We start from the raw sequence: 25,193 nt of genomic DNA, 5'->3' as shown, positions 1-25,193 counted from the left end.
CCAAGATTTCTGGAATCGATACTAGAGTAAGAATTTTCCATCTACTTTCCCAAATCTGACTGAATATCATGTGATGTACTATATTGTTACATCATATAATCACACATTCCTGTACATTCCCACAATATTGCTACTTTCATGCATGTACATGCAGTAAAGTGGTCACTTCTCTGTTTTTACTCTTTAATAAAGTTGATATGACTTCAGTTCACCAATCAGTGCCAATCAATGAGTTGGGACTGAAGGCAACAAATTGGAAAGTAGTAGTAATGAGTAAGCACGATATTATATTACTTCTTTGAGCAAAACGATGGATTCACATGTTATTTTTACCATCTCTAAAGGCGAGAAACGGAATCCCAGAGGAAGCATAAAATAGTGTTTGGATTCCCACAATCCTGTCTAGTTTATTTACAATTCCCTCCTTCATCCTTCCTGCCTATCCAGATGGTTTTCTTCTTTGTTTCCCAAACTGAATTATGTTCACTGCCTTTAAGATGTTAAATACTTCGAAAGCCTTCCTTTTAATTCCTCACAAACAGAAGTCATAAACTCTTACCTTTGCCGAATTATGCTGGGGTTAGCCGTCACTAAATGACTTTTGGATCCAACATCCTTAGTGTATTCACTTGACAAAGGAGGAAGATTGCATCTAGAGGAACAAGAACAAGCACTTCAGAATGATTTACATACTTTTAAATCAGGTCAATTATCATGGCAAACAGGAATTTTACTAAGTCTAGCTCAATTCACAAATAACTGTTTTTATCGCCTCTCCCTTTTAATAGACATAAGATGACTAACTCTTAGCATCTTCAAAATGCTGTCATAAAAACTATTTCTGTTTTAGAAGAAAGAAAATGTCAGCTAGAGAGGTAAGGGATTTACTAAAGGAAAGAGATATAACTAAAATGAATTTATTCCATTCAAAATATTTTTGAGGTGATAAGTCAGGGTATATTAGACTTGAAATTAGTGTTCAGGAGGGTGTAGTCCCCTAGAAGACACAGGACCTACAGTGTTCTCTGTGGATACCAACAAACTTCAAGAGAAAAGGACGAATTGTATTTGCTTGTGTTTTTCATTCTTTTCCCAAATTCTAAATTATAATAGTACATTCAAGGCAAACTCTGCCACCTAAATCGATGCATGTGTGACTTTTGGGTACATGACCAACGTATGGTTGCCTACTGGTGAAGACAAAATAATCTGTCATTTAAAGAAATGCAATAATTCTCCACCATCCCAGTCTAGGCAAGGGAAGAGTACAGGTGACAGAAATAGCTCCTCCTCCCTCATACACACACACACACACACACACACACACACACAACACAGCCCTGGGTACTCTCCTCGACTGCAACGTCTTATGAATGCTTACAACGGAAAATATTGCAACTGCAAATCCAAATCCCATGGCTTTCTGCCAGTGAGACATTAACCAAGTTGTCAACTGCCTCAGTTTCCCCATTACACAAAATGAGGATAATGACTTTTCCTCTCCAATAAGGTGGCTGCAAGGATTAAAGTAAGAAATGTATAAAAAGTCCCTACCTTGATGCCTCATACCTAGTAAAAGCTCAAATATATCACATTATCAGAAATATCATATAAATATAACTAAATATATATCTATTACTTCTGACCATCCCAAATGAGTCTATAGCTTCCATTAGATTTTCTTTTATTACTGAGTCCTAAGTGCTCCTCTCCACCCATGTCTCTAAGTTGACTCCACAGCAGGGCACCTCTAACTTTTTCTTACTTCAGCAAACCAAAGCATCGTTTATTTGCCGGTAGACATCTTACAAATATTAAGGTCTTGGCCATTCCCCAACTATTAAAATTTCCCTACAAATTTCCCCCAGGACATGGACTTGTCTGAGCACCGACTCAGCTGATCAGCACAAGTTCCTTGATGTCGTCTCGTATTTACCCTGTATTTGACTCCTACCACATCAGGGCATCCCAGGCAGAAACTTGTCTCAGTTGATTTGGAATCTTCCTTTCACCTGCTCTTCGGTAACAAGATCCTGGTTCTTCTGGCAGCTCCCCACAGACTAATGTCAGCCAGCTGAGTGCCCATTGAGAACAAACACAACAGGCATGGTGAGGGGCCTGGGGGAAGTCAAGTCACAGAGACTACTTAAGGCATCTCTAGTCTAGTGGTCGAACCATATCCCAAGAGGTTTCCGAAGACCATGTTGGGGAGTGAGTTTATTCACCGCCAGGCTCATCCGGCCATGGTGCTGACTGTGGTCTTGTGATTTAACTGATCTTTGCAAAGATGAAAAGGACTCCCAGGATAAAACACAGACTACAATTTGGGCATCTGTCTCTTTTTTTGATGAATGTAATTTTTTTTTTTTTAATTTTTATTGGAGTCTAGTTGATTTACAATGTTGTGTTAGTTTCAGGTGTATAGCAAAGTGAATCAGTTACACACACACACACACACACATATATATATATCCATAAATTTATCACTTCCCCTTTGATCTTGATGGCCCTTCATAACATTTGAGAATCAACCACATTATATTAAACCTGTAAACTCTGAATATTGCCGGAAAGTGCAGTTAACCTGTTTTGTCATCATTAAATGAAACTAGTTGGTATTCCTGAAAAAATACTTTGTTTTTCTGTGCGTTCCTAGTAGATTGATCCATGGCTCATATGTCTGGGTCCACTTCACACCTCCTATCACAAAGCAAAAGCTCAGAAAAACACTTCCAGACACTAACTGCCAAATCCTGCAATAGAGGGAAATGCTTAAAACAATAAAGATAATATTTTATACATTCATTTCTGGAAAATAATGACATTGTATTCTGGTGTAAATATCTGTTCTTCTGGGTAAACTTTCTCTTCAAGTACAAATTTCTATGATACTTCCCTGTAGCTTTTTTCTTAGAAAAAAAGCACACTATAATTTTAGCTCCTCAACTCCTAAATTGATAATTACATAGATTTACATAAAAGGCACATTTAATACAGTCAAATTGTTTCTAATAAGGCATAATTGTGTAAAAGTGTTTCAAACTCTGCATTATCGCTTGTTGGCTCAATGAACGGATATTAATGGCTGAAGTGTCTTAGTAACTGTACTTGTGATCCTAGAAGATATGATCACAGAATTGATGAGGAATGAATATTCTTTGAAGTGGGGAATGGAGATGGGTGGGTGATGGGTCTGGAGAGGAATCTTTAAATAGAATAAATTATAAACTTCCTTTTTAAGTTGCATGTACACTTAAATATGTAAAACACATATAACTGAGCATAATTCAAAGGCACCAAAATTATGTTGTCCTCACTCATATTCCTGAGCCACCCAATTCCTCTCCAGGACACAATCACTGTTATCTCTGTCTTGCACAACTTCCAGATACATTTTATTCAACCATTTTATTTTTTAAAGTATTGCTTTTGGTTACAGAGCAAATGTTTACTTTGAAAAACAGGGAGTTGACTTCTAGCATTAGAAGACGTACTTGAAAATGTCCAAGCAAAGGAAATTATGGCATTGTTATATCCTAATTCTGGAAAACATCTTGAACTGTCACTGGGTATACCACTGTGTACAGGTAAGGCTGTTTATGGATCTCATCTTTCAATGTAACTGTCCATGTACCCTATAGTCCAGGAACATACTATGTGCTTTCTAATCACACATTTACTCACTAAATGTTTAATTTTGAACATATGATATTACCTCAATTTCCTCAGGGTGCCCCCAAAATGTGTATTAAGCAACCATGCATAAATAGATACATAAATGGTCAAATAAGAATACTTTATAAACAATTTGTCAACATTTAATTACTCCCACATTGTAAACTATTAATAAGGCCTTTTAAAGATTCAAAGGTGTTATGATAATGGCGCCATTCTTGAAACTGAATCAAAGGCACATGCACATCTAGTTTTGATGCTACCCTCTTTGAATTTTTTTCAATCCTCACCTCCCTCATCATTCCATGAACATCTGTTTAATCCTGTGCTGTGCACCCTAATCACAAGCACTCATTAATTCTGAACTTGAATATATCAATATTGATTGTATACAACGCAAATGTAGTCTTGCTTATTTGTAATAAATCATATAGGTAACCCCCTAAGATGCTTAGGCCTGATCTCGTGTACGTTAAGTTTAAAATATCCATCTTCCTAAATGTAGTGACAAACACACGCCCACTCAGGAATACTAAAAAAATACATTTATGGTACTAATGCCTCCTTCCACATTGCACTCAGACCTCTTGAAATCACTTAACTTTCCTGAATCTGTGAGTATGATATTTCCACTCTTTCTTCCTTACATAGTTTCTGGAAAAAGCAAATCAACTTATACTCGAGAGCAATATGAAAATTGAAACTAGACTATGTGAATGTGATACAGTGGTGTGATAGTCACATCATCACAGAATCAGAGTTTCCACAATGGAAAGGCTTGGGGTATTGTCTGCAGCCACTTCCTCACATAGATTAGAAAGCTGAGCTGCAGCAAAGGTACAGTGGTGCACTGCGGGTCACAGAGTGAGTTTGCAGCAAGGGCTGGTCCTCCAACCCCTCTGTTTTCTTTGCTGGCCCTTCAGCCTCCACCTAACACCAATGTATTAGCGGGGGTACCTCTGCTCTTCAGGTAACTGTCCCCACTTCTACAGCTTAAATCCCATCTCACCGCGCTCTCCCCATGGCTCACAACCCTGTGGCAGCACTCGGCGTCCTTCCTACCTTAGAGCTTGGACACGATGGCCTGTGTCCAGAATGGAATGGAGAGAGGGCTCTGCCCAGATGTCACTTCCCCTCAGAAGGTCCCCAGTCACTCATCATCTGCTTCTGAATCACCCCAGTCACAGCACTGGCCCATCTCCAGGTTTTAAGTCCATGAGGGAATTGTTCAACATACCATTCCCAACCCCAGTGAAGACCCAATACAAAGTAGGTGCTCACCAAACTGACATCGACTTGAATTTAGAGAACTACATTTTTATTGTCTCCATGTTTCCACGGTTTGTATGTATCACAAAAAATAAGAATGGCAATGGAGAGGAAAACAGAGTCCTACACTGGAAAAACTAGGGCAGGGCACCTCCATAAAGGAAAGAGAGATAGAAGAGGACCCCACTCCCACTCTACAGCAGGCTTCACCAGCGAGATAAAGTCTTTCAAGGAGCCCAACCCTTGCTCTCTGAGAGGGAACTTGACCCTCCCCTCAGTACACAGCTTCCTTGAAACACTCTCAGACAGGCTTTACTCTCCCCTACTCCACTTAGCTCAGAGCCCAGAGGTGGTTCAGTGTTCTCTCAGCTAACTTTTGTTACTTCTAGACCATTATCTATTTATCCTTAAAAATGAACACAAAACACAACCGCCACCCCCCTTCAGCTTTCTGCCCTCCGTGTTGCTGGAGACCTCAGCCTTCCTGGTCCCGGAGCTTTTTGGCCCCTGGTTCACAGTCATTTCCACTTCACTGAGACTTCGAGGCCCACCTGAAAGACCCTCCCCAGAATAGCCTCCAGGTGCCTACACTTCTTCAGTAACAAATGTCCTTTTTTTCTACAACACGTCTGCACATCCCCCAGAGAAGGTGAAGTCACATTCTCCAGTGGGCCATTCTTTGACATTAGCTCTCTTTTTTCCACTTTCTCTCATCCTTCCCACCACCGCCCCCTCCAGCTCTGAAGAACCTCATCATTTGGTCCCATTGGCCCCCTTCCTTTCTCCTTCACGCCTCTCAGGGCCCACTTCCCATCCAGCCGAGACTTCAAAGTGTGTCACTTCACGCTCTCTCTAGCCAGGACCCTCCATGCTGTCCCTTCCCACCTTTCTCTCCTCTCCACCAGACAATCCCAAGCCTGTGTCCATCCAATCACTCGCTACCTTCCCTTCTGGTCAAAATTACACAACGGCGCAGGTTGGTGCCATTTCAGTGTCATGGTCTCTACTCTTGGCTGGATGTGTCCTAGCAGTTCCTTTACACACCCCTGCAGGATCACGTCACCACTCTGCTCAGTCCCCTTACCAAGCTTCCTCTTTGCTCGAAATGTAATCCCCCTCCTCCCTTCCAGTTTTCCTAGTCCTGCCCAGATCCAACCCATCTTCGAATCCTACTCACTACCTCCAAATGCTTTTGTGAAACACAAAGCAGCAGAGTGTGTAGAATGAAATGAATTAATGAAAATGTTTATTCATAGAGAGTCTGTCTTAAGAACAAGTCTTAAAGTTGGAGTCACCCAACTGTATCGTCTAAAATTAAATGAGTGTTTCCACTCTGGGGGTCTCCCCATGACCTCTGAAGCTCTCTCAGCTTTGCACTTTCTTGGGGTCCGTTCCCTGGCTCCCCTGGCCTGTCTCCTCAACTCACTTATATGGGAGCTTGAAGGGACGCTGAAGAGCAGCTACCGCTGATTAATCACCAGTGACTGGTTTACAAAGGCCCCGGGGCTGGCAGGAGGGGTGGGGGAGAAGACAGGAGGCAGAAGCCGCGCTGTGGGAGCTCTCTTACCGCATGACAAAATTTGCTTCATCTATTTGACGGCCACAGTCACTCTTCTTCAGAATCCCACCATTTCCCACCACCGCGCATTTCTTCAAGGGCAGCTGGAATGGGGTTGCCTAGCAACAGAAAACAAGGCGGGTTTTCACTGCAGAGAACACACAACCACTCACAAAATCATTGTTTACAGCAGACCCGGCCAGAGAATTTGGCTGAAGACTGGGCAGAGGGAAAAGAGCATGTAGAAAGAAAGATGTCAGGAAGTTTGCTAGGAACAAACGAGCCTATTCCTTTGAAATAAATTTTTTTTTTTTTAACTCCCTGAAGTGTATTTCAATATAACAATTTTTGGTATCAAACTGGCCGTGCACATAGTAGGGAGTGACTGCTAAAGAAAATGGAAAAATCCCCACTAAACATTCTTAGGATTCTTTTTAAAGGCATTAAGCTGGGAACAAACTCAAATGAATTCTATTCCCCTATTTGGATGCAATTCCATTCATTCATACAATCAGTCATTCACTCAACGTTGCTGGCGTTTCCTATGCTAACTGTTGGGGATAAACGCGAAGACAGAGAAATCACAGGTCTCAGAATTCACAGTTTGGGATGTGAGGAGAGTGTGAACACAGAAACTTATGTAACAGACCCTATTGTAATGCTGAACTTGCTGTAGAAGAGGTATGTTTCACATGCTGTGGAGAATCCAGAGAGGGGCAAGAAGGCACGTCTGTCAAGCTGATTCAGGGAACGCTTTCTCACTCGAGATGAATCTTTAAGGATGAGTAAGGTTTTGCCAGGCAGAGAGAGCATCATAAACAGAGGCACAGAAGTATGCTGAGAGCAAACGCTGTGTTTATGAGCACGTGAACACTCTGGGTGGGTCTGTCTAGAACTTAGGAGGCACTAAGGGACGAGTGACTTGTGTCCATCCAGACAGCATACGACTTTCTGCAGACATTGAACTGGACTGCAAAGAAAATGTTCCGTGTACCTGAATGTTCCCTGGCGTGCTATTTATAGTACCAGGGAATATCAAAACCCAGCACTAGCCCCTGGAAGTGAAATGTGACATTTGGTCTCTTTTAGCTGGGTCAGCAAGAACCACCAGGCACAGCATTTCCTGCTTGCTGAAACCAGGCACAGTAGTTGGTGTTCTCTGGGGGAAGACCTTACATCTGCATAACTGGGACATAAAATAACCATGCCGATATTAAGTCAGCCATCCTTGATGAATCTGAAGGGCATAATATGGACTGCACCAAAAGAATAAATGAATACCTGAATATATGCACATAAAGTAATTAAAGCAGAAAAATGAAATTCCAGGGGTATGAGTGATCACTGGTAGGTGAGGGGCACTCACTGTAGCACAAGAAGGGAATTTCACTTCCTTGATTTCTATTTTGTAAAAGGAATAGCCAGAGCTATGACAATATAGCTGATGAAGATACGGTACTGAAACCGTAGTGTCTAAGCATGTGCAGATGGGAAAGACTTCCCTTCGTAACACTACAGCAGAGACTGTCCAGTGACCTCCAGATCAGGATACAGAGAGGAGTGTCAAGCAAAGGCCAGCACTCCAACACACCCAGGATAAGCCAGGATGACACGTGGCATTTTTCTCAGTCACTCCTGGGAGGAAGGTTTGAAATCAACAAACACATGGGCTAGATCTGTAATTTTTTAGATGTAGATTTAAGTCTTTATGCTCAAATTAACTGTTCTTTTATTCCACGAGTATTTATTAAACACCTACTATGTCCCAGGCACTGTCCTGGGTGACAGGGACATAGTAATCCCTGCTCACAAGGAGCTTACATCCTAGCAGAGAAATGGATGATACATAAGACAAATGAGTAAATAAACAGAATATCAGATGGTGACATGGGCTGTGGAGAGAAAGAAAATCATTGGCATGAGAAGATGAGGAAATACTTTTGAAGAGGACTTGCCATTGAAATAGGGTGGTCAGGAGACATGGAAGCAAATCCCTGAAGGACAGGGGGTAGTGAACCTTACAGGTACCTGTGGGAACCACTGGGAGGGGACACTCCTGGGGTGTGAAATGAAGAGGAAAGAGCCCACTGTGTCTGGAGATGAGTAAGCAAGGGACAGAGAAGGAGGAGAGATTAGAGACTTATCTGGTAGGAAGGTTGGGGAACAAATTCTGTAGAGCTTTGGAGGGTACTGTAAAGACTTTGGGCTTTACTATGAGATGAGAATCAAGTCAAGGTAGGGTGAGCAAAGGAGCGACGCTATAACGTATTCTGGAACAATCACTCTGCTGCTGTGTGAATAGGCTGTAAGATGTCATGCACAGAAAGAAAGAGACCAGTCTCCTGAAACAGCAGACTAGAGATTTTGGTGGCCTGGGCTAGAGTGAGAGCAGTGGGGGTGGTCAGAAGTAACCAGATTCTGGAGATGTTTTGGAGGAAGAGCTGACCGGATTTGCTGATGCAATGGAAATAGGATAAGAGAAAAAGAGAGGAATCAAGAACGATGCCACGGTCTGGGGCTTGGACAACTGTGAAGACAGACTTGCCATTTACTGAGACATGGAAGATGATAGAGAAGCAGGTTTTGGAGGGGGGATAATTTGGAGTTCAATTTTAAATATGTCAAGTGTGAGATCCCCATTAGACATTTAAGTGGCAATGTCAAGTAGGCAGTTGAATATCTGAGAATACAGTCGGGGAACTGGTCTCTCCTGGAGATAGAAAGATGGAGGTGATCAGCATATAGGAGGTATTTAAAATCAGGGGACAAGCTGGTGAATGAGTGTAGACAGGAAAGAGAGGAGGTCTAAGAACTGAATCCCGGGAGGCTCCAACAAGATGTCAGGAGACTGAGGAGAAATCGGTAAAGGAGACAGAAGGAGTGGCCCATGGAATGGGAGAGAAAAACAGGAAAGTAGGGTGTCTTGCAAGCAAAGTTTAAAAAAAAAATATCTCAAGATACTCAAGAAGGATGGGGAAAAATTGCAGCAAATGCTATTGATAGATTGCGTAAGATAAGTGCGGAAAATTGCCACGGGATTTTGCAACATGGAGGTCACTGGTAACCTTCCTCAGGACAGACCTGTTTCAGGAGTGAGGATGGAAGCCTGATCTGAGTTCAGTGAGTTATACAACTATCTGTATATAGTTTATGTCAAAAGTTTGGGCTCACTCATGCTCTACTAATATTTAGTTTGCTTTGTAAAAGCCAACTTAACCCCCGCTCATTGTTGTTAAAGGAAAGTCCCTGGACCAGATCGACCGACAATACCAGTTTTCCAAGCAAGAATCTGGGCACAGAACAAGCAGAGCTGGGAAGCGGCAGCAGCAGTGGCAGCATAAACCTGGGTACAAATACTACCTCCTAACTTCCAGACTGTGGGACCCGTGGGCGTTCCACTTCCGGTCTCTAAAGAGGGATAATGCTGCACAGGACTATATGAGATTATATGAGATGATGTACATAAAGCATCTCACTGAGCCACTAGCATGGTGGTCCTCCCGTTATCCTTCCCCTCTTCTTTCATCTCTTTCCTCCTTCTAGCAGAGTTCACTGACTTGTTCAAGCCACAAAATACTTAGATTCCATGGGTTTGGGAGAAACATGGTAAAATAGTGATTTATCACACTCTATCTTAACAACTGGAATAATTTTATTAGCAGAAAATTGACCTACTTTATAGGGTGTTTACCTGTTCTTACATTATATATACGTATATGTCATATACAGCATATATGTATATATATGTTTTATACACACATACACACACACACACACCATTACGCTTTTTTAAGCCTTTGAACAAAAGCCCAGTTGAGGAGGAAGCCATTTCTGACTTTGTGCTGGTAATATTTGCTTACTTCCTCTTCATTTGGTCAATGCTAGCCCTCACACAAGCAATTTCATTTCAATAACTGTTTCTCTGGTATCTGGGTGCATTCTTCTGGGCATTGGTAATATGCCAGTGAACAAAGGATCTCACCAAAGTTTTACAGAGGAAAAACTTAATTGAGAAAATACTGCAGAATTTTTTTTTAACTAATTGAGATAATACTATCATTATTCTATTTCAGACACAAAATATTTTAACTTGGCAATGGTCGATGCTTACCAGAATGATCCGTGAACAAGGTGTCCTCTTTTTGGTGTATATTACATAGAAAGAATTTTGGTCATCCATTTCCACAAAAATATCATGATTCTGTCAAGGACTATTTTTATTAAGGCACTAACTGCATCCTTTCTTTTCAAAGGTATCTCCTTGCACCCATGTAAGAAAATATCTACTGGGTCTGAGAATATAGTACTATACTATAACACTCTTCCTGCTAACCTTAAAAAATACTACTCTAAATGAAAGGATGGATTAGGCAGATTGACTACAGCAATGGTCTCAAAATATTGCTTGACCACCAATTCACCTTATAAATCTTTGTCCAAGTTTTTTCACCTATCACTGTTCGATCTATTAATGGCCATCTTCTTAATGACTCTATTATATTAACCATCTGGATTCAGATTATGGTTTACCAGGCCCTGCAAACTCTCAGTGCCTCACTGGAAGTCAGACATGATAATAACTATCCCATCTGTCTCCCAGTATGATTATGAGAATTAAAATCAGCTGAGGTGTTGAACATCATCAGAAAACTCTGAAGTCCCATATAAATATATGAGACTAGTACATTATTAAATACTAAAAGAATTACATTATCTGGGGAAAAATTATCATTACATTGCTAAAGCACTACTATTACATATAGTTTACCTTTGTGTGAGATACTTGCAATTTCAAAGGTTTACATAGATTTTGAACAAAATATTTTCTCATCATTGGCCCTTAGAGGGTATATCTACTACTCTGATCAATCAATGAGTTTTCAAATGCACATTTTTGTATGAATCAATCCAAGTATCATATCTTTTTTCTCACTGTTCTATATGCAAACTAAGAACAGATCAGATGATCAACAATTTGTTCAAAATTATTTAATTTGCAGATTTCTATTGAGCATCCAATCTATTGTAAGCAGTGTCTGACCTAAAGGCATTTTCTTAATGTCATAATGGATATAGTATTTGTTTATTTATTTTTAAAATTCATTGACGTATAGTTGATTTACAATGTTGTGTTAATTTCTGCTGTACAGCAAAGTGATTCAGTTATACACATATATACATTTTTTTTTATATTATTTTCCATTATGGTTTATCATGGGATACTGAATATAGTTCCCTATGCTATACAGTAGGGCTTTGTTCTTTATCCATTCTGTATATAATAGTTTGCATCTGCTAATCTCAAACTCCCAATCCATCCTTTCCCCACCCCCCTCCTCCTTGGCAACCACAAGTCTGTTCTCTATGTCTGTGAGTCTGTTTCTGCTTTTGTTTTGAATTTTATTTTATTTTTTTATATGCAGGCTCTTATTAGTTATCCATTTTATACATATTAGTGTATGTATGTCAATCCCAATCTCCCAATTCATCACACAACCACCCCCCGCCCCGCTTTCCCCCCTTGGTGTCCATACGTTTGTTCTCTACATCTGTGTCTCTGTTTCTGCCCTGCAAACTGGTTCATCTGTACCATTTTTCTAGATTCCACATATATGTGTTAATATGTTATTTGTTTTTCTCTTTCTGACTTACTTCACTCTGTGTGACAGTCTCTAGGTCCAGCCACGTCTCTACAAATGACCCAACTTCATTCCTTCCTATGGCTGAGTAATATTCCATTGTATATATGTACCACAACTTCTTTATCCATTCGTCTGTCGATGGGCATTTAGGTTGCTTCCATCACCTGGCTATTGTAAACAGTGCTGCAATGAACATTGGGGTGCATGTGTCTTTTTGAATTATGGTTTTCTCTGGGTATATGCCCAGTAGTGGGACTGCTGGGTCATATGGTAATTCTATTTTTAGTTTTTTAAGGAACCTCCATACTGTTCTCCATAGTGGCTGTATCAATTTACATTCCCACCAGTAGTGCCAGAGGGTTCCCTTTTCTCCACACCCTCTCCAGCATTTGTTGTTTGTAGATTTTCTGATGATGTCCATGAGTCTGTTTCTGTTTTGTAGATAAGTTCATTTGTGTCATATTTTAGATTCCACATAAAGTGATATCATATATTTGTCTTTGTCTGACTTACTTCACTCAGTATGATAATCTCTAGGTCCATCCATGTTGCTGCAAATGGCATTATTTCATTCTTTTTTATGGCTGAGTGGTATTCCATTGTATATATACACCACATCTTCTTTACCCATTCATCTGTTAATGGACATTTAGGTTGTTTCCATATCTTGGCTACTGTGAATAGTGCTGCTGTGAATATAGGGCTGCATGTATCTCTTTTAAGTTTTGTCCAGATATATGCCCAAGAGTGGGACTGCTGGATCATATGGCAACTCTATTTTCAGTTTTTTGAGGAACGTCCATACTGTTTTCCATAGTGGCTGCACCAATTTACATTCCCACCAACAGTGTAGGAGGGTTCCCTTTTCTCCACACCCTCTCCAGCATTTGTTATTTGTAGACTTTTTTATGATGGCCATTCTGACTGGTGTGAGGTGATACCTCACTGTAGTTTTGATTTGCCTTTCTCTAATACAGTACGTCCCCTACATACGAACCTTCAAGTTGCAAACTTTCAAAGATGCGAACATGCGTTTGCACGTCCAATCACGTAAGTTAGTTCACGTGTCTGGTGTACATTATCACATACGTGCATCCTTTACAAGTGGTTGTGCTTTTGTGTACTTTACTGTACTGTACTGTATAGAGTACAATAGTACAGTATCTTTATTTCAAGCCCAGGATGCTGGCAGCAAGCGTAAAAGCAGCGGTGATGTAGCTGGTGCTGCTAAGAAGCACCAAGAGATAACGATGGAAACAAAAGTGAAAATAATTGAGAGAGTGGAGTGACAAGAGGAAGAAGAAGTAACTGAAGAACTGAAGAGATTCACAACGCAGGAAATGGCAAGGGGATTTTCTTTATTTGAGGAGGCACTGTTAGTATTTGAAGCACAGGACTGGAACGTAGAACAGTACACGAAGGTTGCAGCAGCCATTCAGAATGCAATCCAGTGCTACCATGTCATCCATGATGAGAAAAAAACAGCTACTACCCAGACATCACTAGATCGTTTTTTCAAGAGGGTAGATAGAATTGAATTCAGCAAGGAACCAGAACCTCTGTCATCAACGTCAGGCGTGAGTGAAATTGCATCTTGCCCTCCGTCTCCTGTTGCTGACGATCCTTCAGCTCTACCATCTCCCACCTCCTCCCCCTCCTCCAGTCAGTAACTCTTCTTGCCTGTTCACGCGATGCCAGCCCCTGTATGCCAGCTCTTGTACTGTACTACTGTACTTTTCAAGGTACGGTACTGTAAGATTAAAAATGTTTTCTTTATTTTTCGTGTTTGTTTATGTATTATTTGTGTGAAAAGTATTATAAACCTATTGTAGTACAGTACTACATAGCCGATTGTGTTAGTTGGGTACCTAGGCTAACTTTATTGGACTTACGAACGAGCTCTCAGAATGGAACTCGTTCGTAGGGGACTTACTGTAATTAGCGATGTTGAACATCTTTTCATGTGCCTCTTGGCAATCTGTATGTCTTCTCTGGAGAAATGTCTATTTAGGTCTTCTGCCATAATGGATATATAATCTCCAAACTTCAAGAACAAACATGAGACCCACCACTCTCTAAACATGAGCCGATTAATGAAGCCATTCAGAATCTTGCTTCTGAGACACCCTTACCCTTATTATGGTCCACAGCCTGCACTGCCTGTGCCTCTTCTTAAATAGCCCTGATGCCTGACTTCCCTTTTCATTCAACAATTATTTGTTGAGCCCTGATATGCGCCATGAGCTGTTACGGATGCTGGAAACTTACTGGTGAACAAAATAGACACATACCCTGCTCCTGGAAACAGGAAAAACAGAATTTAACAAATAGGAAAGTACAGAATGCTATAAGGTTAGGAAAAATCTCTCTGAGGAACTGACACTGGGACCTGAGATCTGAAGTTTTCAGGCATAAGAAAGGTAGTTGAGATTTCGGCCTATTAGATCATCTTAGGAAGACTGGGGGAAAACAGACAAAAATTAGAGTCTTTGATGTTTTATGGCATGAATGAAAGTGAAAAGACTTGTTACAGGTTGGAAGACTTTTTCAGAAACAAACTACAAATGCCAACTGTGAAAATATTCCTGGCTGAGAATATGCCTTGAAGAAGGCTATTAAAAACTGAAGAACTTAAACCCTGTTCTTTGTGCCTTATGTAAATAACTCCAAAGCGTCCCAGAATGGCTTTTATAATTAAGTGAATAAAGCCTTATTTACCAAGTCATTTCCAAAGCCAAACACGTCACTTCCTCTTCCTCTTCATGGGCAATCCACACAAGACAACAAAGTAGTAAGACCCAGTGACCTTGATCATCTACTCATCTTCCATCACATAGACATAACTAGATGTCCTCAATGATAATTACACTACCTCTATGAGCGACTGAGTTAACCACCGTCAATCTCTAATTCTTAGAGTTTGGGCTGGCCTTGCAGGGAGGGGAGGAAGGACAGGTGTGGGAAAAAAGAAACGTGCAAACCATTTAGTAAATAAAGAACTGGATTAAACAAAGTTGTGGTAACTATTTTCACAGGAATACACAACATTTTAGTAACAGCGCCTCTGACCACAAATTAGAAGTGCAGAAGTCAGCAAGGGACTGCTACACCTCTGGCTAGGGTCTGCGGCCCCTGTCCAGCAGGAGGAAGTTTCAGAAGAAGAGACCTTTGGCCCTTTACCCCTTAGGAATAAGGGTGTAGAGTCTCTCAGGGGGGAATGAGACAGGCTGGGACCTGGGATCCTTTGCTGCAGTGCTGCAGAGCTTGTACCTGGACACACCTCTCCTCCAGCAACAAAATACAAAGAAACTGTATGGGACTAAAAATAACTGTGTACATGCCCAGTTGGGGCAAAATTATGTACAAAAAAGGGACCAAAAAACGCAACTGCCACTCCTGAAGAACCTGGAGCAAAAGCAGGGTAGTGCGCATGCGCCCTGAACAAAACACCACAAAGGGGTGGGCAAATCACTGAAGCCGCCCCTCCGGCCCTACCCCTGGACACACCCCTACCTCACCCCCATATAAGGAACAAGCTCGCCCCCGCCTTGGGGAAGCAAGCAAGCAAGGGAACCTGTTGTTTGTTCTCACTCCCCCCTGCTGCAGCAGGGGCCCCAATAAAGCCTTGCCTGAAAAAAAAAAGTTACAATATTCTTGGAGAGAGAGGGTATCTTTTAGGCATGTCTAACAATGTAAAAAATTAGCATCAGAATCAAAGAATAGACAATGTTCTGCAGAATCACTGTAGGACAAAACAGGAGATTAGGGAGAAGGCTGTAATGTCCCTACATCCAGGTAATAAAAATAACTAACCTTAAATCTAGGCTTCTTGGGAGCACCAGGAAGCCAAAAAGTTTGAAATCCTGGAAGCGACCCACTTGGATTCTATCCACGGTGAAGCTCGACCAGATACAACCTAAGCCCTAAACAGATAAGAGGAGGCTCTAAGGTGTCCAGAATTAGGAGAACTGAGTAACAGACTGAATCAGATTAAGCAGACTAGTGGCCAGTGAAATAACTTTAATATCAAGAATTTCTGTAAGCAATGAATTTGTATTTTAAAATGCTCTCTTGCTTTTGAAGATGGTAACAAAAGACTCCATTGTTTTAAATTTAATACAGGATATATCAGATTATTATAACTCTCACCATACTTCACTAATTCAATATAAGTTTCTCAGATGCACTGGGTGATTTTTGGACCTAACTTGTTCTAGATTCTTCTTCCTCTAGCTTCTTTCTATCATTCTGTTTCTATTGTACCCATAACCTACATTCCTTGCCTTCCTAATTTTATACTTGGGAGGAAGGGGAGAAATGCCATAAATATTGCTGAATAAACACGGTTTCATAAACTAAAAAAAAATGAGGCTGTCAAGCTAAATTTTGCTGGTTTTGTTACACATGTAACTTTATGCTGATACTTTAAGCTGGAAGAGTTGGCACTTCTATTTTCACGCTTCACAATTCAAAGGAAAAATCTTTGTTTTGCTCTGCTACTCCCTCCAGACTTCTCTTTTATAGGAAGGAGGAGAAAGTCTTCCTTGCCATGCAGTTTTCAAGCTAGAAAAATTACCAAGCCTTTCAGTACTTAGAACACCACCAAGTGCCATGATTAAGAAGAGGAATCAATGTCAATGTTAGATGTGGGTCTCAAGTCCTAATAGAAAAGCAGGGATTTTGATTTGCAGCCCTTTAGTTAGGCTTGAAAGGCTGTCACTATATGCCAGCTGCTATTAGTGATGAAGTCAAAACATATGCTTGCCCCTATTGATGAAAATATCAAGTTTTTGTCCATAAGAACATGAGCTCATACATCTAATTGCATCTAACCCATTCGTTTCTATGTACCCTCACCCATGTATCCGCATGGACTCCCACACATAATTATGCTTCACCCACACACATAATTTAATTTCTCACCCATATGTTAATTATATCCTCAACCTAGGCATCTAAATACACCCCCCCTCCGCCTCACATCTAATTACAGCCCCCCTCTTCTGAATGTAATTACACCATTCAGCCACCCATCTAATTATGCCCTCCTAGACTATTTAATTGCACTGCCCTGCTCAAGGACCTAATTACATTCTAACCAGTGCATCAATGAAGCCCCCAGCCCTCCAACCATATTCTTCAGATGCACATCTCTTTATCTCTGTATCCCACTTTATTATTTCAACTAAAGACTGGCAAGTTCCCACAAGCAAATTCCTAGTAAGTATGGCGCCCAACAAAACAGGCAAAATAATGACAAGATGCAGCTGAATCAAAAGCAGCTTTGGTCCTTTCCAGTAAATAAGCTTTTTCCAATATTTGCTTTTTTGGTTATTTAGCCAGCCCCCTTGGAAGTCCAAATTGAAATTTCAGATGTTTTCTTATTTTGCATGTTTAAGCATTTTTATGATGAAAATATCTAGCAATTAATTTATTTCAGAGACAAATGCTTCTCATTACAGATATTTAATTATTGAACCCTTTAAAAAGATATTACCCAAAACTTCACCTGGGATATATATTTATAAATACTAATTACAGAATATTTGCACATCCCTACCACTCAAAAAAGGTTAACTGTTCTTCAATTATACAAAATGAATTTCCAGAAAGTTGCTGTTAAGATCCGTATTCCCCATTCCACTAATAAAATTATGATTTTAAAAAAGATTAGTTCAGTATTAATAGTCTTTCTACATAGGAGGCATCTCTGGAAATTGAATGATGTGAATATTTATATATTGGGTACTGTTTCCCTATTAAACTTTCTGACTCAATCCATTATAAAAAAAATTAACACTTAAGCATTCCAAGGAATATTATGTATTTTTCACTATCTATTATTCTGGACATAACTTTTGGAAGCCAAAAATAAAACATCAGTTCAGATTGTAAGAACAAACCTGACTCCTTATTAGATCTGTTCCTTTTCCTGTGCTTAGTCATGCTGACTCTGCACCTTTTGTAAAAGAATGTTGCCTATAGTCTGAAATATACAGGATGGCCTATTCTCAGGGCTCTGACCTTTAAGAGTCCATTCATATAGAGATAAAAAGATGCAGAACAGAGAATAATTTTTGTCTTGTTGGAAGTTGGCAAGAACATCATGACCTACGTGGACAGCTGCAAGAACAAAGGATTCCGACCCCAAGAAGTCTGCAACAACTAACCAAGCCTCTCACTCACCTCAGCCACAAAAAGAAACGAAATCGAGTTATTTGTAGTGAGGTGGATGGACCTAGAGTCTGTCATACAGAGTGAAGTAAGTCAGAAAGAGAAAAACAAATACCTATGCTAACACATGTATATGGAATCTAAAAAAAAAAAAAAAATGGTCATGAAGAACCTAGGACGGGAATAAAGACGCAGACCTACTAGAGAATGGAGTTGAGGACACGGGGAGGGGGAAGGGTAAGCTGGGACAAAGTAAGAAAGTGGCATGGACATATATACAGTACCAAATGTAAAATAGATAGCTAGTGCGAAGCAGCTGCATAGCACAGGGAGATCAGCTCGGTGCTTTGTGACCACCTAGAGGGGTGGGATAAGGAGGGTGGGAGGGAGGGAGACGCAAGAGGGAAGAGATATGGGGATATATGTATATGTATAGCTGATTCACTTTGTTATACAGCAGAAATTAACACATCATTGTAAAGCAATTATACTCCAATAGAGATGTTAAAAAAAAAAAGTGCTTTGTTGAAACCCTTTGAGGAGTTCACATTTTTTGGGCACGAGCCACCGTCCCCTTGCATGGCCCTGCAATAAACCTTTTTCTGCTCCAAACGCCAACGTTTCAGTTTGTTTGGCCTCACTGTGTGTCAGGCACACAAACTTGCTGTCAGTGACAAGATGACCATTCATCAGATTTATTGAACATTTCATATTCAATTCCTGGTTAACTGAAGTTTGTTACTGATCTTGTTTCTGACCCATGGACGCTAAAGCCGTAAGGGGGACTGACTTCCCTGGTGGTCCAGTGGGTAAGACTCCGAGCTCCCAATGCAGGGGGCCTGGGTTCGATCCCTGGTCGGGGAGCTAGATCCCGCATGCTGCAACTAAGACCTGGCGCAGCCTAAATAAATAAATAATAAATAAAATATTTTTTAAAAATAAATAAAGCCGTAGGAAGGCTGCGCCTGTGCTTTAAGCCAGAGGTTGGCCACATTTCAAAAATTCTCAAAACTGGGGGGCTTTTTCTGGTGGAAAGGAAAGGAAATATGAAGGGCATGCACATCGCAAAGGTAGTGGCCAGTGATTCTTAGTAGTGAAGCAGAAAGTGGCAGCCGCAGCAGCAGAAACTATACCTCATGTCATGGCGAGCCTTTGTCTTCTCAGCTCCCAAGGTGGAAATACCACTGAAGGATTCTTTTTCTGCAAATATGCTCAGTTCCTCTTCCTGTTGATGAGCCTTACCCTAGAGCCTGCCTGCCTGCACCCGAGTCCTGGCTTAATGTTTCTTCTGTAACCGCTGGCAAGTTACTTAACCTCAGTGCCTTACTCTTCTCAATGGTAATAATGGTATCCACCTTGTACAGTTGTGAGGATTAAATGAGTTCTGTCTGGCACAAGGTAAGTGATCAATAACTGTTATTTTTATTTTTAATGGACCCAGATTTTCTCAGCAACAAGCCTAGAAACCTTGGAGTCATGTTTGCCATCTCTCAATATCACCGTAACACCTACCTCTTCAAAAGCTCTTCTATGCTTTTTCTCTTTCCACTTTCATTGTAAATATTTTTACAACGGCTGGTTACTATTAGTCGGCTTCTAGTTCTTATCTCCCATCCCCCCTTCACTCTCATATACTAGTTATTCTTCTAAGACAAAGGTGATGGCATCACAGGTGTTTGCAGTATGTCCAAATGCGTCAAATAATGCTCATTAAATACATGTATCAATTATCCCTCAATAAATCATTAAATAAACAAAGGCTAATGCAAATCACTCCCCTACCAAAAAAGTACAAAATGTACTATGTCGTCTGCCGACAAAAACGTTTGAGATCTTCACAGAGGCACTCAGGACCCACCAACACCCCAAACTCCCTGCTCATCCTTTTCTCAAACCACATCATCTATGCTCACACCCAATATTCTCTCCACACCATTTTATTTACGACGGTTGGCCTCCAATACAGCCCAAATTTCTTGTCTCCTTATATTTTTGTTGAGGCTGCTACAGTGCCTCTTCCCCTCCCCCCTTCCCTACTCTATTATCCACCAACCAAATTATTTTTCACCCTTAAGATTTATGAAGTGTCTGCAGGTATTGTGTCCAATAAGATCCTGTACAAATTCAAGGAAATGTTCAAAAACTGAAGAAGATCAGAGGAACGTTAGGATTCATTTATGCTCAATGAGTCATGAGAATTAGGTATTAAAGCTGTGCACGGTGGCTTGTAAGTATATGTGGAATTGAATCAAATCATTTCTTCAATACGTCAGAGACTTTTAAACTTATTACTGTTGATGTCGTTATTCTGTTTGCTTGGAAATGGAAGTCTCTTGTTTTTTGAACAAGGCTGTATGCAGAAAAACCCCGTCAACAAAAACAAAAATAGAAAAACAAAAGAGAAGATGTTGTTTGAGGTCAAGGTGGGCGCCCTCCCCTCCCCGACCTCTTGGTCTCTCTCACTTCTGAAAGTTACACTGAGACACCCCAAGGAATTTGATGGTGCAGAAAACTACTAACCTAATCAAATTCCTTTTTTTTTTTCCCCAGAAATGAAGAACCACAAACATCAGACACATTTCAGCTAAGGACATTTGGCAAGTATTTATTGAGTGACAACCAATCATATACCAGTCACTACACAACATACTGGGGCAAAAAACCTGACCCCCTGGCTCTATATTTATCCCACTAAAATGTGGTGGGAATTAAGACATCTGTTTTGTTTTCAATTATAAATAGTGTGCAATTACTCAGTAATGGAGCAGATTGTTAAACTGTTAATCCAATTTAACGGATTAAGTACCTGAACTAGCAGAACCGGATCGATTGCCTGCTAATTAACTATTAAATTAATTAAGTTTAAAAAAAGCAAACCCAGTACTGTCCCGTATATAACTGTTCCATTAAAAAGTGAAGAAATCATGGGGGAGGGATAAATTGGGAGATTGGGATTGACATATACACACTACTATATATAAAATAGATAACTAATAAGAACCTAGTGTATAGCACAGGGAACTCTACTCAGTACTGTGTAATGACCTATATGGGAATAGAATCCAAAAATGAGTGGATGTATGTATATGTATAACTGATTCACTCTGCTGTACAGCAGAAACTAACACAACATTGTAAATCAACTATACTCCAATTTAAAAAATTAATAAAATTTTTTTTTAAATGCAGAAATCAAACAGAGAATATTCTCTTTGAGAATAACTGGTTCCTGAGGCTTCCCACCTTGCCCCAACTTTATAAAAAAGTATCTGTCATCCTTTCTTGTGAGAAAAAAAAGGAAAAGAAGTTGTTTCCAGAGCACCCCTTTCTTCCCAGCATTGCTCCCTTAATCATCTCCCAGGGCACCGCCATACAAACCCCCAATCAGCTAAATTTTATAGCCTCTAAAGTCCCCACTCACACCCCTACCTCTACTTATTTCACCCTACCATCTTCTCCCCTTTTTTCAGTGTGACCCACGTATATCAGAACCACCCTGAAATGCATATTAAAGATGAGTATTCTTGGTCCCACTTCTGCCCTCTTGAATCACAATCTCTGAGTAGAGCATGAAAAGCTAAAGTTCTCCTACACAATTCATGTGCACAATAAAGTTTGTGACCCACCAGATCCTACCAACCCTCAAATACAACCTAAGGTCTTCCTTCCTTAGAACTTTCCCTGCCCAATCTCATCTTCTGGGATCGTCATCCACAATCCTGCCCACTGCCACCAAAGAGCTACAGTGCCGACTGTCACTCCCTCTAACCAAACACTCTAGACACTTAGCATTTGGCACCAATTGCTAGTCCATTTTGTGTATATACCCATCCTCCACAAATAGAAAATAAGCTGCCTAAGGGTATAAAGCATGTCTTGTAACTCCTAATGTCCTCAGACATTATATACTGACCACAATAAGTATGTAAAAGTTCTCATTCATTCATTGATTGACTTACCCAGAGATGCTAGGAATATAAGCAAATAAAGCAAATCTGTTAACTTTTCCAGACTACTGGTATAGACGTTAAGGATACACAGCTGAGCTAAAAGAGTCTAGCACACAAGAGTTACAAAATCAAATGCCTACAGAATCCAGGCAGGAAGCACAAGCAGAGTGGAGGGAAGACAATAGGGAGTGCTAAGAACTATGGTAAACAAAGGACACCTGACCAAACCAAAAAGAGCAGGAACTGATCCCTACCCTGTTATGAGCACTGGGACCCAGTGCTGCCAGACACACTGATTTTTTTTCTAGGCAATACTAAAAATCCAGATTTTTATATGAGATCTAGTTTTTAATGTTGGCAATATCGTTCAGATGACTTTTTTCCTTAAACAGTAAAAGCCAAACAAAAGACATTTGAGGGCCAGGTTTGGCTTGCTGATAGCATTTTCTCCTCTAGAACCCAGGCAGGGCCCTAGCAGACTTATATTTATTCAAAGGGTAGGAGGTTAGGGACTTCCCTGGTGGTGCAGTGGTTGGGAATCCGCCTGCCAATGCAGGGGACACGGGTTCGAGCCCTGGTCTGGGAGGATCCCACATGCCGCGGAGCAACTAAGCCCATGTGCCACAACTTCTGAGCCCGTGTGCCACAACTACTGAAGCCCACGCACTAGAGCCCATGCTCTGCAACAAGAGAAGCCACTACAATGAGAAGCCCACGCACTGCAATGAAGAGTAGACCCCGTTCGCCGCAACTAGAGAAAGCCCGTGCGCAGTAACGAAGACCCATCACAGCCAAAATTAATAAATGCATAAATTAAAAAAATATATTTATATAATCTTAAAAAAAACCCAAAGAGTAGGAGGTAAGAGATGAGTGTGAATCTTCAATTATTCAGAAAGATATAGGAAAATGCATGTTTTGGGGAAGTTTTTGCCAAAGACTGGGGAAGACTCTCTTCCACTTTCCAGGACCCAAAGAAAGAGGTCCTTTTAGAAGGCAGTTTGTGAAAAATTCAGGATTCAAAGAGACAAAGAACAGATCAAAGGTTTTTTGAAAAGTCTCCCTAATATCAGTTTAAAATAATATTAAGTCATATTCAGATAGTCTCATCCTAAACAGTTGTTTGTTTTCTAACCAAAATGGGATCATCTTATCCTTGCTGTTGCAACACGCATGTTTATTTAACAAGATATGATGCGCATCTTTCCACCATTGTTTTAATACCCTCATTCTATTTGACTGGATAGGTGGCTCATAATTTAACCGATTCCTTACTGTGAATATTTTAGGTGGTTCCCAATTCTTCACTATGATAAACAATACTGCTATAAACATCTTTGGATTGTGGCAAATCCAGGAAGGTGGATGGGGAGGGAGGGATGAGCCCACTCTATTTTTTCCTTTGGTATAAACAATCAGGTTGGCTTAATTTTATGTAAAGTTCCATGCAAGAGCCTCTTCAAGACCGCTTTTCAGCAAGATTGACATCCCTAACCCATTCCATGCAGAATTCCTCATGCTATTACTGACCTGATACATACAACCTTGAGAACTTGATCAGTTATTTTAAGGTAAATCCTTAGATGTGGAATCGCTGGGTCAGATAAGAAGCACATATTTAAGGCTTTTGATATGCACTGCGAAATTTCTCACCAGAAAAACTGTACCAGGTTCACTGACCCCAGTGCGCCCTAACAACTTGAGTCATATCAATAAAAGTTAGCAACTGAGTAAGTATTCATCCATTTCCATAAGAAAAACAGAGTGGAAATCTCCTTATATACTCTCACAGCTATTTCAGACATACCAAGGGAGAGACTTTATTGTGTTATAATCATTCTGTGGTGGATTACTTAATCTGAGAGGAAAGGCAGTTCAGTTTAACTGGTTATATTCACACAGTTTGGCATCAATGGGCCTGAGTTCGAATCTGAGCTCAGCTTGGACTCACATCTTGGAACCAGTTTCTAGCTGGGAGATCTGGGCAAGTCACATAACATCTCTCAGCCTCAATTTCTACAAGTAAAATGGAGACAGTAAAACCAGCTGTATAGGCTGGAATTATCAGACGATATGTGCAAAACATTTAGCAAAAAGCCTATCACATAGTAAGTTCTCAGCCAACTACAGCTCTAGAGTATATCCACAAAACCTAATCAAATTACAAAAATATAATTAACCTACTCTTTAGTAGATTTTATTTAATATATTTGATTTTCATGAATATTTCTTAGACGTTTTACTTCAAATGTAACAGTTTTAGAAATTGAGTTTATTTAAATAAATGTATCTATTATTTCTGCTTTAAAATAAGAACACTGAATTAAAACAAAAATATGTTCAATATAATTTTTCTTCTAAATAGAAATATTTCAATTAAGGAACTTACAGAGGAGTTATAAGCAGTTTATACTCATTGCTTTATTTGCATAGGTGCTTGTTGTAGAGTCATAATCAATAACTTGAAACATATTTGAAACTCCATTAAAATATGTCTTTTTCCTATTTATTTGGCCATCTTCACTTGCATCCACTCTTCACTGCTACCGTGTCTCTCCTGAAATATGGCAGCCTTTCATGTGCTGTACGGTAGTTCCATGATGTCTTTCATTTCCCATAGATACATAGATTTCCTTTTTCTTCTTTGCAATTCCCAATAAGATTCTCAAGTAAATGAAGCTTTCGTTGTTTTGTCAGCAGCGGCCTTGATGGACCATTTGGCTCACATATCACTTAGCTGACTCAGTGAGAAAAAATGTGCATTGACAGGGTGATTTTCAAGGCTAGAATGATTTCCTTTCAAGTGTACTAAACCTAATGCCAACCCTAAAGCAGCACTGGCAATAGAAAGTTCGGGGTTGGCCAATTTAACCCTCAGCACTTCTCAAACACATCTTAACTGAAGAAAACTTTGCAGACAGATAG

The 25,193-nt window shown here is 40.3% G+C and overlaps 1 protein-coding gene across 3 annotated transcripts in view; it reads right to left on the bottom strand.

Annotated features, from left to right (window-relative positions):
• Positions 1–25,193, bottom strand: part of ST8SIA1 (ST8 alpha-N-acetyl-neuraminide alpha-2,8-sialyltransferase 1) — a 155,368-nt gene that overhangs the window by 57,480 nt on the left and 72,695 nt on the right. For 2 of the 3 annotated variants that reach the window (XM_061205081.1, XM_061205080.1), the window contains exons 3-4: positions 6,512–6,621; positions 560–652 (exon numbers count right to left, since the gene is read on the bottom strand). In XM_061205081.1, the coding sequence (XP_061061064.1) occupies positions 560–652; positions 6,512–6,621 (203 nt within the window). The remainder of the gene's footprint in view (positions 1–559; positions 653–6,511; positions 6,622–25,193) is intronic. The other variant, XM_061205082.1, reaches the window with a different exon arrangement.

The sequence above is a fragment of the Eubalaena glacialis genome, chromosome 11 (genome assembly GCF_028564815.1).
Source record: "Eubalaena glacialis isolate mEubGla1 chromosome 11, mEubGla1.1.hap2.+ XY, whole genome shotgun sequence".
NCBI classification, from domain to species: Eukaryota; Metazoa; Chordata; class Mammalia; order Artiodactyla; family Balaenidae; genus Eubalaena; species Eubalaena glacialis.
Note: the sequence above shows the minus strand (reverse complement) of the source record. Positions and strands in the feature narration are given on the sequence as shown.